The 15873-nt window shown below is 35.7% G+C and overlaps 2 protein-coding genes across 2 annotated transcripts in view; both read left to right on the forward strand.

Moving 5' to 3' along the window:
- SLC35A3 (solute carrier family 35 member A3) overlaps positions 1–980 on the forward strand; it is a 36720-nt gene extending 35740 nt beyond the window's left edge. Inside the window, exon 8 of the mRNA XM_063104986.1 lies at positions 503–980. Coding sequence (XP_062961056.1) covers positions 503–593 — 91 coding nt within the window. The 3' untranslated portion in view covers positions 594–980. The remainder of the gene's footprint in view (positions 1–502) is intronic.
- Positions 981–12551: 11571 nt separating this feature from the next.
- MFSD14A (major facilitator superfamily domain containing 14A) overlaps positions 12552–15873 on the forward strand; it is a 41268-nt gene continuing 37946 nt past the window's right edge. The window contains exon 1 of the mRNA XM_063103760.1: positions 12552–12764. Within this exon, the coding sequence (XP_062959830.1) occupies positions 12681–12764 (84 nt within the window). The 5' untranslated portion in view covers positions 12552–12680. The remainder of the gene's footprint in view (positions 12765–15873) is intronic.

The following is a 15873-nucleotide window of genomic DNA, read 5'->3' on the forward strand; positions in this document are numbered from 1 at the left end:
AATTTTCCTTTTATGTTTTTGAATATTTAAAGAATTGAGACCTTTTACTATTGAATGTATTGCATGCAAAATGCGTGTTAAGGTGAAAAACAATGTTTAAAATATCTTTGTTTTGGGAGACAATATAGTGCAGTGGATGAGAGTGCAGGCTCTAGAGTCAGACATAGCTGGATGTGAATCTTGTCTCCAGTTAAAGTTGTGGGACTTTAGGCAAGTTATCTAAACTCTTCAAACCTGTATCCTCATATGTAAAAAATGAAGATACTAATGAAAAAAGAATACTAGTACTTATTCTAGGGTTGTCGTGAGAAGTAAATGAGATAATGCATGTAAAGCATTTAGCTGAATGCCTTGAATGTATTAAGTATTCAATGTTTGTTAGCTATGTTACGGGAACATTTTTCCTCCAAATTATAATTGTTTTCATAGTAAAGAAATAGAAGGAACTTGTTTTGCTTTTAATCTGATTTTCTCTTTTTCGTTTTTCCTTCATCTTATTTAGTGTCTTTTTCCTTGGAGCCATCCTTGTAATAACAGCTACTTTCTTATATGGTTATGATCCCAAACCTGCAGGAAATCCCACTAAAGCGTAGTTGTGTACTATCTTTAACTGGTTTTTCATGATGGTGTACTAGGAATCTCAACATTAATCTTGCACAGAGGACTTCTACAGATTCTGTGAAGATGTCATCATTAAATCTGATCATACTGTTCAAATGGTTTGAAAATATATTTAAGGATAAAATATGTGTATATGTAACAACATACAATGCATCTAGAAATCAAAACTTGAAAGTATTTCCAGGGATTATAATTAGAAGGAATATTGGAGAAAACTTGAAATCTGAGTTTAAAACGATATTACCTTTTTGATTGCTGCAGAAATGTTCTATGCACTCTTTGCGATAGCACATGACAAATGTCAGAAATCAATTTTTGCAAATTAGGTCTATTTAATCTCATTAAACGTTTTTTATCTTACTCTTTCTGTACAGATATATCAAATCACATGGAATATTCAAAGTTTGAAAATTATTACCTATAAAGCTCTGAAAAAATAGAAGTATGATTTGAAAAAACATTTTCATGTATCTTAGATTTTTATATTTATACAAAAGACTATTAAAGGATTGCTGAATATTATTTGTTCAACTACATAACAGTTGATAAAGTAGTAGTACACTAAGTCTGATTTGTCAGAGAATAAAATCATATTTGAATTTAATGTAGAGATTCACACATCTATTTCTCCATATACACATAAGACCTTTTAATGCTTTGAGACTGCTAAAAGCAATCCATTTGCTCCTGTGCTAGATAGTGGCCAGTGACTTTTGCACTAATGGAATTTTGCCCTTAATCTCTTAATTGTATTTCTTTTCTGTAAATCAGATAAATATACTTAATAATCAGATAAATATACCTTAATATACTTTAAGTTAAACTTGTGTGTATATTGCCATTAAAGTTCTGAAATGTAATTTAAAGGGGTTAAATATTCATTTAATAATTTAAAATAAAAAATATTATTGTCTAATATCTCCATTTAGAAAATTTTGAACTATCAAGCATATACTGTATACAACTAGAAAGTTTTTAAATGAATATTTTACTCATTGATCTGTAAAAACTTCCTTTAATCTACAACTGTTGACAAAAACCAAAACCAAAAAACTACTACAGACATCAGTGGACTGAGACCAAAATGACTTTTCTTGAAGACATTCCAAATTGCCATATTACATTAAATAGTGCTATAACTTTAAATTCAACGCTGCTCAGAACTTTTTACGCCTCTCAGAAATCCACTATCCAGGAATAGTCTGATGATATGACTGGGAGAGGTAGCTGAATTCTGAGTACCCTTTCTGTGTCCCCACAAAAGCTGCTGGGAAGGAGCCACCATTTTGGTTTAAAATAGTGGGGGTTTTTTTTCTTTTTTGATTAACACTGGAGTTGAGGATGCAAATTACATGAGTTATTTAATAAGTTTTTCAAGGGAAAGAGACTATATTAGAAACGATAAGATGAATTGGTGGGCAAAAATGCTTTCTGTAATTGGAATATGGTTTTTATTTAATTATTGACTACAGGCAGAATTACCTATTGAGTATAAGAAGTATTTTACTTTATTTTTCTCAGTCATATTGTATATATTTTTAAAAGTCTGTCCTAAAAGATATAAAAACTATTTAAAAAATAAATATTTTTATGTAGTTCTAATGGATTTCATTAAACAGAATTTGGCTTAAAAATACTATGTTATAAACTGTTGGAGACTCTTGGCTAATTTGAAATGGCAGTGTTACCTTGCTAATGCAAACATAGTATCTACATATTGCAGTCCTAAACAATTCCATCCACAGTTTAAAAGTGTTCAGAATCAGTTTGCTGGTGATTGCAAACTGGTACCAGGTGAACTTTCAGGATGCCAGATTTATGATTTTCAATAACTACCACATTTTGAGCATGGTGTTTTTAGACTCCAACAATATTCAGATTTCCATCTTACTACCTACTGCTAAATGATATCTCAATCCTGCAAATACACAGAATTCAAGACTAAATATAAAGATTTATGTTCGGCTCAAATTGAAGTACTGGTTGATTACTCATGAATTAATTCAGTGTGCATTAACAATTAATTGTTAACTCAGGTTTAGTCTGCCCCTATTTTAGCACTTCAAAAAATTATACAAATTATTAGATATTAGACATGTCAGTTACAGTAATAACACACTTTTAGGTATCCAAAATAACACAATTTCCAAGATTTCTAACAAAGGTTATAAAAGTGTAATCAAAGAGTTGTGAAAATGGACAAAATAGTCTAAAGTGTATTTTCAAAGCAAGCTTTCATTAGACAGAATTTATATCTTGCTTTTCTAGTAGTTTTGAAAATGTTATTAGAGATTACACTGTATAGTTTTATAATTTTTAAATCATAAAGAAATAATCATACTTGAGAAGGTGGGCATTTGTCCTAGATCATGTCATATTTACAGATGATACCATTTTCTTGTGTGTGGTGTGTGTTTTGATGACCTCCATATGCCTTATTGTATCAAGCTTTTATAATGATGACTCCTTGATTATTTAAATTCCTATACTTTTAAAAGTTTATTTTTATGTCTCAACTACTTTGTTCAATGTGAAAATGTGCTAATTCATGGAAGAACAGTGCCAATTGATAGTTCTATTAAAAATTAAGAATGTGTTATTTGGGAAGAAAAGTTTATAATGCAATAGGTAAATGTTTCAACACAGTAATAGTATCAATTCTTTAATATGTGATTTTAGAGAAGCTGTAAGCTACTTTTATGATATATAGTTTAGAGATGCAAATCTTAAATGTTTACATCAGTTTATATTGAATGTTACAGAATTTCATAGATGGAAAGGTAAACTAGATTCTAAGGAGATAGAATCTGAAAGGAAACTAATTGAGACATTATGTTCTGTACACTTAGAATAATGCTGACTATTCATACTTGTCAAATTACTGGACTTTTAAAATGTCATTCAACTGAGTTGGATATTTTTGTTTTAAATACAGGGTTTAGTATAGCTCATTTTATTTACATTCACTGTTATAATATTTAATTACTATGGATGTATGTTTTACAGAAGAGTTTATAAAAATTATTTATGCTATACTGAAAATCATCTTAAGAATCTCCAGAATATTTAATGTAGTTATAGGACCAAAGGAAAAGCACCTTTATCAAAATCTGGTCCTATGTGCCTTGCTTTACCAAATACCTGAGTTTTCTGGAAGGTATTTCTATAATTCACAACTTTAGACACATGGGCAAAATTAGGAGGTTTTAAGAATAACTATAATTCTATTTTTTTGTTGTTACATTTTCTCTTTAAATTCATTATCTTACAATATTTAGAATAGGTATATTATAAAAGTGGTAGTAAAGAGTGCTTATTTAAATAAACTGTGGTACCATTGCTCCATCATTGACTTTTTTAAAAATTCAACAGTTGCATATAATTGTCATTTTACTGTTTCATTTCTTATTACAAGACATAATTTACTATGACTTTTGGAATATGTTTTAAATGATTTGGATCCTGAATTGGTCTATGTCTATATTTCATTTGTTTAGAAACGTTCTTTTGTGTTTGGGAATTTGTATATTTAAATTTTTTATGGACATAATTCAAAGGAATGTATAAACTGGTCTTTTGTTAAATGGCTTTCTAATTGATAAATTTCTCTTGTCATTTTTTGGTACCCAGTTTTTGTATATTTAATAGATTTATTGAAATAGATTATTTTCATAAGTAACTATAAGGATTTTTTTCCATATTTCCTTTTTTTCCTCTTTACCTATGTCTATGACTTACCCATGAGTGAGTCTCCTCCATGTATTAAAAATGAATCACTGATCTTTTCGCTACCTCTCTAGTTACTTTTATCACATATGATCTTTCCTTTTCTCCAGCCTATGCTGTAGCATGAAAAGACTGGGTTTTATTTAAACTAGTTAGAATTTTGCTACCTGTATGATAATAAGAGCCTAAAGTTTTTTGTTTAAAATATCTCTTTGCTAGCCTCAAAGTGAAGTAATTACAGTGATTTGGTGTGTATTTTCTTCATAATATGAATATAATTGCTTCTGTTGTGACTATCAGTTCAATGCATAGAGAGCAAATGTGATAAGCCATATACAGGATTTTATTCCCATCTCTACTACTGAAGTAATCTTATACAAAATGCTTTGTTTTAAAAGATCACTAAGGGCCGACCCCGTGGCTCACTCGGGAGAGTGCGGCGCTAGGAGCGCCGAGGCTGCGGGTTCAGATCCTATATAGTGATGGCCGGTGTGCTCACTGGCTGAGCGCGGTGCGGACGACACCAAGCCAAGGGTTACGATCTCCTTACCAGTCACAAAAATAAAAAATAAAAAACTAATTTAAAAAAAATCACTAAAATAAGAACATCAGCATTTAAAAATGTATACAATTTAACCATGGTAACTTCTATGAAAAGCACTAACTGCAAATCTGTAATGTTATTCTTTGTATTAGAATTTTTTGTTGGGCCGACCCCGTGGCTCACTCGGGAGAGTGCAGCGCTGGGAGCGCAGGAGCGCTCCTGCCGCGGGTTCGGATCCTATATAGGGATGGCCGGTGCACTCACTGGCTGAGCGTGGTGCGGATGACACCAAGCCAAGGGTTGCGATCCCCTTACCGGTCACAAAAAAAAAAAAAACGAATTTTTTGTTGAAAATATATAAGTCCTCAAATCCCAGTGCTATGCAAATGTCTAAATCTTATAGATTCTGCTTTCAGCAGAGTCAGATAGTGACTGGCATTAGTAATCATACTGGTCTTCCTTACTGTTCTTAAAAAGAGAATTCCTACATTTCTCATTAGGAACAGTATAAAAAAAAAGAGAGAGAATTCCTTCAAAGCAAGACTAATTACATACACACTCCAGAAAAGAAAATAGCAAGGAAGAAATAAATTGCCTTCAATGGCCAAAGATTTGAGTGTCTACTATAGTTGAGAGTGTCTTGATGATTACAAATTCAGGGGTTTCCCAAATCCACCCTCAAGATTGATAATTCGCTAGAAAGATAGAACTAACTCTCTATTATACATACAGTCATATTCATTACAGGGAAAGGAAATACAAATTAGAACCAGACAATGGAAGAGATACATAAGGCAGAGTCCAGGAGGGATCCAAACTCGGGACCTGCAGTGTCCTCTCCCAGTGGAGTCGTGCATGGCATTATCTACTTTTGGCCACTATGTGTGACAATACACACATAATATGGCGAGTAAGGGACGCTCATCTAAGCTTTGGGGTCCAGATTTTTATTAAGGCTTTATTAGTTGGCATGGTTGATTGGTTCTTTGCCCATGTGGTTGCACTCACTCTCCAGCATTCACCCCTCCCTGGAGACGTCAGTGACATAAGGCTCCAGGAGCTCACCATGGGTCATCTCCTTGGCATAAATTCAGTTGTGGTCTGAGGGGCCCATCATAAATAATAAAGTCATTCCAATTACTGGGACTTCCAAAAGACTTAGCCCAGAACTTCCCTTAGGTGAGGCCAAAATTACTACACTGACACTTCATCTCTATCTCTATACACATTCTCCTGATTTTGTGAGGATGACACAAGTAATGACAATTCTTACTTATAGAGATTTTTAATTTATACTTCGTCATTGTAGAAACTCTGCCAAATGATTCTGAACATGAATCTAGTGTAGAAAACATTTTATAATCAGATACTGTGCTAAGTAGCACATCCAAGGGGCCTTCAAAAAGTATGTGGGAAATGGAATTAAAAGACAAAAAATATAAATTTTATTTGTTAACATAAGTTTTATCAAGTTCAATACCCTATCATAAGCAATGATACCAGCTGTTTAGCCCATCCATAAAGAACAGGGTCCTGGGAATTTAACCATGGCAGTATAGGTTTTTTTTACATCATTAACTGAAGAAAAATGGGTGGTCAGAAGGAGCCAAATCAGGACTACAAGGGGGATGCCTAATGGTTTTCCATTAAAACCCTTGCAAAATTACCTTTGTTTGATGAGAGGAATGAGAGGAACATTGTCATAGTGGAGAGGGACTCTCTGGTGAAGCTTTCCTAGGCATTTTTCTGTTAGAGTTTTGGCTAACTTTCTCCAGACACTCTCATAATAAGCATGTTATCATTCTTTGGCCCTTTAGAAAGTCAACAAGCAAAATGCCTTGAGCATCCCAAAAAACTGTTGGCATGACCTTTGCCACTTTTGCTTTGACTGGATCATTTCCATCCCTTGGTAGCCATTACTTTGATTGTGCCTTGTCTTCAGGATCATACTGGTAAGGCCATGTTTCATCTCCTGTTACAATTCTTCCAAGGAATGCTTCAGGATCTTGATCCTACTTGTTTAAAATTTCCATTGAAAGTTCTGCTCATGTCTGCAGCTGATCTGGGCATAACAATTTTGGCACCCATCTAATGTAAAGTTTGCTCAACTGTAATTTTTTAGTCTGAATTGTGTAAGCTGAACCAGTTGAAATGTCTCTGATGCTGGCTGTTGTTTCTACTATTAATCATCAGTCCTCTTCATTTAGGGCACAAACAAGATTAATTATTTCTTCACAAATTGATGTGGATGATCTGCCACTGCAGGCTTGACCTTCAACATTGTCTTTTCTCTTCTTAAAATGAATTATCCATTTGTAAACTGCTTATTTCTTTGGGGTTTGGTTCCCATAAACTTTTCATAAAGCATCAGTGATGTCACCATTCTGTCACCATGCTTCCATCAATTTGATGTTCGTTCTTGCATCCATTTTAGCAGAATTTATGTTGCTCTGATAGAGACTCCTTTCAAATTGATGTCTTTATCCTTCTTAGTATCTCAAACTAGATCTTGTTTAGACATGTTATAACAAGTTAGTACGAGTTTATTTTGCTAAAAACTTTGTAATCCATGCATAGCTTTTTTATAATACTTATTTTCCAAGAGCTTTTTGAAGACTCCTTATATGTATTATATATAGCATAATATTGTAATTTACTTTTTAGTTGTGATGCCTAATGATAACTTTATTAAATACTGGAATATTTTAATTTTTTTTTCTTTTTTTGATGGCTACCCAGTATGGGTGATCCAAATCCTTGATTTTGGTGTTAATGTTGGAATATTTTAAAGAAAAAAATTAAAAATTGGTTTATAAACCTTTTATCTATATTTATATTAATATACAATTTTGAGCTAATTTTAAACTAACCATTAACCATCACTTCCATTATAAGGAAGCACTAATAGAATAAAACTGATACTAGTTGTTACTATGACTCACAATAGGGCTTCACTGTTGTTAGGTCCACATTCCTAGTCATCCTTTAGTAGGGTTAAGCATCATTCCTCCATTGGACCTACAGATCAGTTTCTTATTTATGCGTTTATTTTTATTTATTCATTTAGGTTTTCTAAAATAAATATTATTTATTTTATTTAAAGAAGTAATAACTTTAAAACAACATGATATTCCTTTGGAAATACAGTTTATCTTAGATATGCACTTTCCTTATTTTTAAAGTAGAACTCACTGAAGGCTTAAAAGAATAATGAATGTTGTTATGGTGTTTTGGGGTAATCATCTACAAATTCACTCTTGTTAAAATGTACTTTAAATGTAGACTATTTAAGAGGCTTAGTTAAATGTTCTAAATCAGACGTGTGTTTTTAACAAAATCTGAGGGTTTTTGTGTGTTTGCCCTTTCTTTTAAAAAACACTGCACATACATATGATTTCTAATAATTGGGGCTTTATTAAGTTTTGTCCTTTAGACTAAAGTTTCATTATGTTTTGTTTTATTCTGCCTGGATAGTAAATAAAGTAACTTAAAATTATGATGTTAAGTGCTTTTTCTAATATATAAGTGCTGCTTCAGTAGGTTTTCTAAATATAGCAAAGGCAGGGTAATATGTCCTGGGTGACTGATAGGTTTATAGAAATTCATGAAAAACATGAACCTCTGTTTCATTTTATAACTGTTCAGTAGTACTGCCGTGCATTCTAGAATTTTAAAAAGTGCATCTTGTTTTGGATACTACAAAATGCCTCAAATTTCCATTACTTCATATTATTTGTCTCCATTTTTCTCATAAGCCACGTTTGGTTTTCTTTTGAATATTTTGTTTTTATTATATTGTTGCCATTTTAATGGCTTCAGTTGTGCTATGACAGATTTTAGCTTAGCTTTAAAAAACTCATGAGTTATCTCCATGAGCTCACACAGGTGGTGGTGTTAAAAAAACTTTTTTTGTAAGTTAAAAATTTCTCCAGCTTTCCATTTCAAAACATACATAAAAGTTGAAAGAATGGTATACTATCTAAATTAAGCAATGATTAACATTTTGCCACACTAGCTTTATCTCTATCAGGACACCTTACCCCCTAAATACTTAAGTATGCATGTCCTAAAAAATTAATCTCAATACCATTATCACAGTTAAGAAAATTTAAATTAATTTGGACTGCATTATCTAAGTTCATATTCAAATACTTCTAAGTGTCTGAAAAATGGCTTTTTATAGCTTTTTTTTGAACCAGGATACAGTTGAGATACATGCTTTGTATTCCATTGGATCTTTTAATCTAGAGATACCTCCCTGCACATTCCCCTCCGTACCCTTCCCACCATTGCTTTTTTCCCACATAAGACTTTTGGAAGAATCTAAGTCTTTTGGCTCCTATTCTGGATCTATGGCCTTTGACTTGTTCCCTTATTCTTTGCATTTCCTTTGAACTAAACGTTAAGTCAGTAGGTTTGACTAGCTTCAGCTTAATTGTTTTTGGTAAGACTATTTCACAGGTGAAGTAGCTTTTATATTGTATCATCTTTGAAGGCACATAATTCTAGATTGTCTAATTATTTGGTTGGTAATCTATTATTTGGTTAAGGTGATGACTACCAAATCTCTCCATTGTAAAGGTCATTTTTTCCCCTTAGTAATCTATGGAGTAATGGAATGGAAATATTGTTTCCCAACAGCCTTTCATTCAGTGGCTTTAGCATCAGTTGATGATTCTTGACTGAATCATTTATTACACTGAAGTGCAAAGTGGTGATTAAAAATTTTTTTTCTCTAATTTTCTTCTACATTTATTAATTTATATTCTACTTTTTAAAGTCTATTTCCCTCTTTTCCCCAATGCCTTTTTTCAAATATCACTGTCTTCATGAATTTTTTAAAAATTACTTAATAAATTATAGTCATATGTGAGCCTGTAGCCAGTGGAAGTCACTGCAATCTAGCTCTTGTGTCTTTTAGACATGACCATATTAGTCTTCGAGTTCTTCCTTGCTTCAGACACAAGATGTCCCAGACTTACTTTTTATTTGTCTTGTTCCAAACCTGAACTATCAGCTGTTTCTCCTGGACTATCAGCTGTTTGTAGGAGGCTTCAGTCCTTGGACAACTGGATCTCTCTACAGGCTTCTTGAGTGTTCTTTTAAAGGGAATGGAATTTAGAATCCATTGTTGAAGTGTTATTACTTCTAGGCCATTTCAGTGGACAGAGCTAGGAAGTATATTTTTTAAAAAGATCATGAATTCAAATCAATATTTACAATTAAAATTTAATATCAGGTTTTTTCTTATTTTTTCCTCTTACAGTGGAAATCTTGGTTCCTAATAATGTTAACGTAATTGCTTATATGTTTTATTATACAGTATGTTTTAAAACTATAATACCAATATTACTAATAATAAACATACTGAGTAAAATTAAAGATTTCTTTGCATTTCTCTTTGTCCTTAGAATATAACCCACTAAGGATATACAAGGGTACTTCAAAAAGTTCATAGAAAGATTCACCTTATAAAATCCTATTTTTCCATGAACTTTTTGAAGTACCCTTGTATAGTCAAGAGTATGTATTCTAAAATTAACGGAAATCACTCTTCTCCGATTAATTGCCTATGTGACAATCAGTGAACTTATTCTTTCTCCTATTTTCTCATATTTCTTAGTTTCCTTAATTCTATTAGATTAACGTGTAACACACATTATTTTCCCACTCTAATCTCTGCCTTTGTTACAAAATTTAATATATTTAAAATTTAAAAGATATTTAATATTCTCTATCAGTACTTTACCTAAAGTCTCCCCAATCAACTCTTGGCCTGATGAAGCTCTTACAGTAGAGAACTCAAGGAGGGCTTGTACTCAGACAGTACAGTACTCTGAGTTATAGCATGTTTAAATTTTCTTCTAGAGCCTAGATACTTAAAAGTACAGCTTGGCTACATACAAATCATTGGCCAATACTTTCTTTCCTTGAGTTTTTCTGAAAATGTTCCTTCACTGTTGCACTGCTTTGAGTTATTATTTTGAAGTTAGGCACCACTTAATTTTTTCCCACTTTGGAAATGATGGTTGTTGTTGATTTTTGGTTGGAGGCCCAAATAATTTTTTCTGTGTCGTTTTCTCTCTAATCCTTTTTATCTTTCTTTTATTTTATTATCATAGCTATTGTATTCCTCTTCCCCATGTTTCTTTTTTTACTTTCATTTGTATCTATTCCTCAGGTAGCCTGGAATTTAATTTTCATTTTCTAGATGATTTTATATTTTCAGTATATTGCCAATTTGATCAACTCTCCTAGCTGAGGGTCTCTCATGAGGCTGTAGTAAGAATGTTGGCAGAGGTTGCAGACAGCTAAAGGCTTGACCATGTTGGAAGATCCACTTCTAAGATGGCTCACTCATGTGGCTTTTGTAGGAGGCTTCAGTCCTTGGGCAACTGGCTCTCTCCACAGGCTTCCTGAGTGTCCTCATGACATGGCAGCTGGCTTCTCCCAGACCCTGGGGCCCAGAGTGAATGAGAGAGCTAGCAGGAAAATGCAGTGACTTTTATGACTTAGCCTGTGAAGTCAATATGGTCACTTCTGCTTTATTCTCTATCAAACCAAAAGTCACTAAGCCCAGCCCACAAGCAAGGGTAAGGGAATTTGACTCCACCTCTCCCAAGGAGACATATCATTGAATTTGTGAACATATTTTAAAACCACCATACCCAGATTCATTATTATTATTATTATTTTTTTTTTTTTAGCATTTTTCCATTTTGCTTTGTCACTGCTTTCCTCCCACTTATACACACGTTATTTTGTAACCATTTGAGGGTAGGTAGTGTGCATCGTATCCCTTCTCTCCTTAAGACTAAAGTGTTTCTTTTTAAAATTTTTATTTTATTCAAAACATTTAAACATTTATTTGTACATATTTGTGGGGTACCGGTGTTTATTATTTTTCCCCGTCTTTATTTCTTAAGGAAAAGGATATTCTTTTATACAACACGGTAATCAGAATCAAAATTTAACATTTTGATTATAGTTTAATCTACAGTCCACATTATACCTGTGTCAATTGCTGTTTCTGGCAATTTTTCCATCAAATTGTTTTTTAAACAAAATAATAAAAAAGTAGTCGCCTACAAAGTGTCAGGTCATCTAAGTTTTTATTGACGAGAATAAAGGTCCTAAGACTGAAGCTGGAGTAAACAAGCATGATCCACTTGAGTTTGAATGGGTGCCCTGAGCACCAGAAGGACCAGACTATTCCTTAAAAACCAACTTATCTTTACCCCTCAGGTTACCCACTATTTCTGGAAAATGATTTTTCTTTACTGTTCCCTTCAGTCCCCGTCTTGGTTAAACACAGTTGGAGAATGTGCTAATGGTTTAGGACTTCTGGTTAGAATTCCCGTGCAACCATTTATCAGCCTATTTGCGTGAGCAGGTAACTACTACTGACACTTAAATTTTCATCTGTGAAGGGGAGACAATAACGGTCCCTACCGCCCAGAAGTGAAGATTAAGAGCTGGGTGAATCGAAAGCGCAGGGCTTGACAGGAAGCCAGCAGCACACGGTGAGCCTAAGGGCTTTCCTCCCGGGCCTCCCTCCTGGCGCGGCAACTGCGGAGCGGCCGAGGGGGCGGGGCGGCGTCACGTGGGCGGGGCGGGCTCGTCAGCAGATCGCACGATGTGACGCGCCGCCGGAGGCAGGCCGGGCCCTCAAGATGGCGGCGGGCGCCCCGAGCGGCTCGGCCCGGCAGTAGTGGCGGGACGGCACTCGCCGCTGAGGCCGGCCGCCCCGGGAGTGGCTGCAGCAGCGCCAGGAGTCGAGGATGGTAAAATGACCCAGGGGAAGAAGAAGAAACGGGCCGCGAACCGCAGTATCATGCTGGCCAAGAAGATCATCATTAAGGACGGAGGCACGGTGAGCTGGGGTTCGGCGCCGGCGGGCGTCCCCGGGGCCCCTATCCGATCTCTCTGCCCCCCGCTACGCTGCCGCCCCTCGAGCGCCCATGCCCTTCCCTACCTGCCCGTGCTGCCAGTGTCTCGGGCTCCCAGACCCCAATGCCGCTGCTCCGGGGGTTGTCCTCCCCCTCTCTGGCCTGCGGCCTCCGGGGCCCATCCTCTTGGAAGAGCCGCTCGCCTTTCCCGCACCTGCCGCTCTCTGCCCCAGCACCTCTGGAGGCCCTGCGGCTTCGGGGCCCACGTGCGCCTCCGCCGCGGGAGTAACGTGCTGGACTCTCCCGCCGGCCGCCCGCCCGCCGCGCCCTTCACCACCCCAGCCTCGCCTCCGCCTCCAGGCCCCGCGAAGCGGTCGCCGCGCTTGCCAAGGGGGCCGGGGGCAACCCCTGCGCTCCCATATGCTGCTAACCGGGTGACAACTGGCGCGCCGACCCCTCTGGGGTCCCGTACTACGTTCGCTCTCTCCTTCCACGTCGCTGTGCGTTGGGGCTCTGTTCTTAGCGTACGGGAAACCCTGTCAGGAGGTGGGCTTCCCTCTTCACTTCCCGGAGTCAGAAGCCGCGCGGTAGACACCTGGGGCCTACGTTTCAGTCCGCTCGTCTACAAAGAACAGTCATCACCTTGTTGTCCCTGGAAATCAAAAGTACTGTGTAGAATTGGTCATGGTTTGAGGAGTAGAGAAAGACTTTAAAAGGAAGACAGTTAAAGGACAGGAATAAAATTTTCCTTTTTAGAAACAGTTGTCATCATAATAAACTTTATGCACTGTGCTGTAGCTAACCAGCAGGGGACTTAGGATTTTTAATTAAACAAACAAACACACACCTCACCTATACTTCTTTATGCTGAGATTTCCCCATTGCTACCCTCTGGTCTTTGTTGCATCCTTTGATACTACGTTCTGAAATAGAATGGAAAGGTGAAATACGCGTTTCACACCCCCAGAAGTGTGCAGAAATGGTTCCTCTAATTCCATTTCTGTTTGTATTTTATTGGAACCCTGATCAATTGACTTGCACAATACTAAATATGTAGTAAGTAGGCTACCACTGAGAATTTGCTGAATGCAATTGAAATAAATGACGACTTTCTTTTGACGTTTGAAAACATGGCTCAGTCAATATGCCAAAATTTGGAAAGCTTGGGCCATATAGAAGTATGTAATGATTTCAGAATATATTTTTAGTTAACTGTCAAATTTATTAAATGTCATAGTTTTGGCATTTGTTGAAAAAAGCAACTTTGGAGTTCCTCAGATCTTTTTCATTGTACTTGATTAATTAGAACATTACTTTGATTAAATCAGTTATGAATAGTCATAGCTCTTTTGACCAAGTTGGTAAGAACTACGTAGGGAGAAAAGTACTGTTGTCTTTGTCAATCTTAGAGACCATATTTTAAATTCTTAATAAAATTACAAATTAGAGGCAACGAAGGATTGTATTTTATGAAACCAAGTGGTATTTAAGATCAGTATTCTTTGTAAAAAGATAATGAAACTGATCAAGAAACACCTTTTCCTTATAAAGTTCAGTTTCATTACCTCTCTTTTGGGATTTTGTTTGATTTGCTTTACAGCAGATGCTTTCTTTCCTAATCCTGTGAGTTTGGAAGAGATTTATTGAAATCTTTTTTATCCTGTTATTTATTAACATAGTGAATTCATAGCTTGCTTTAGGACACAAAATGCAGCTTTTGTACCAGCAAATATGTTTTCAGAGGGCACATAGAATAAATGAAAAGTTTTTCTAAGAGCTGTGGTCGTGGAGTGTTTATCATTTCTCATCTTTAGACACTTAATGTTTCACTTTCCATTCTAAGAGCACTGGACACTCCTTTAGAATAAGAGGTTTTGTTTTGCATCTTTGAATCCCACACGGCCTAGTATGTGAATTTTAAAGTGATAAGAACACTTATTTTGTACTAGCACATTCCTAGATAAAGTTTTATTGTAATTTTGTTTATTCCTATACATAATGAGGGTACTTACAATAGGTCAGGCTACTGTTACGAATATTTTTCAAGAAGGGAAAAAAACTGCCATTTGATATTCTGGGTTTTTTGTGTGTTTTTAAGTCATTGTGTGATAGATTGTTTTAGAGCTATTGCTATTCACATTAGTTTCAGAGCTTTTAAAAAGTTTCCACCAGAGGGTGGATTCATTCTGAGTCAGTTGTCTGAGGCCATATGGTCAGTATGTGACTGGATCTGGACGGTATATCATGTACCTGGTCAGTGGTACTGATCTGATCCCCTTCTGTTTTCTTTCTAGTATTCAATAAAGTTAGTAAAATGTTTTCACCTTGTTTTTCTGCTAATGACATCTTTATAAACTTTTATCATTAATTCAACAAATATTTATTAAGCATTGCTATTTGCTATAGGCCTAGTTTTTGTATTCGTCATTCTCTTGCTTCTTTCTATCTCTTATCACCTAATTAATTTTGAAAAGTTGGATAGATATATAAGGAGAGGGCCGCTGTTGAACAAAAGCTAACAAGAGAAGATAAGCTACAGTTTCTGGGTAATACTATTGGTTTTAGCTTCCCTGAGAGTTTACAAGAGATTCTTGTGGCGATTCATGGCTAAGATCATGAGTTAGCTGAGGAAAATTCAGGTTCACTAGATTCAGGACATCTGGCACAGTTATGGTATGGGACAGGTATTGGGCATCCAGCACAGTGATCATGGGAGGTAGGCTCCTGTGATCTACCTCCATTAGGAGTAGGTCATAGTCCAATACTTCTGTGGAGGTGAAATGAGCAAGTAATTTCGGGTTGAAAACTTAATATTGTAAATATTGTAGTGATTCTGGATTCTGTTATGTTCTTCTGGGGATTTTTATTTTTGTTCTAGTAGGCAAACTTTGTCTTTCCATCAGTGTATAGCATCTGATATCTCTACTCTGATTCATGGCTTTCCACTGCTGCTTTTTAGCCTGAAGACTTTTTGTTGTTGCTGCTGTTGGGCGGCAGAGCCTGGAGACTTACTTGTGCCTGTGAAATTTGCTTGTCAGGCAGAAATTTGGGCAGAGATTATACTCAGATTTTTAGAATCACTTTCTCTTTAGT

Source organism: Cynocephalus volans, chromosome 8 (genome assembly GCF_027409185.1).
Source record: "Cynocephalus volans isolate mCynVol1 chromosome 8, mCynVol1.pri, whole genome shotgun sequence".
NCBI lineage: Eukaryota > Metazoa > Chordata > Mammalia > Dermoptera > Cynocephalidae > Cynocephalus > Cynocephalus volans.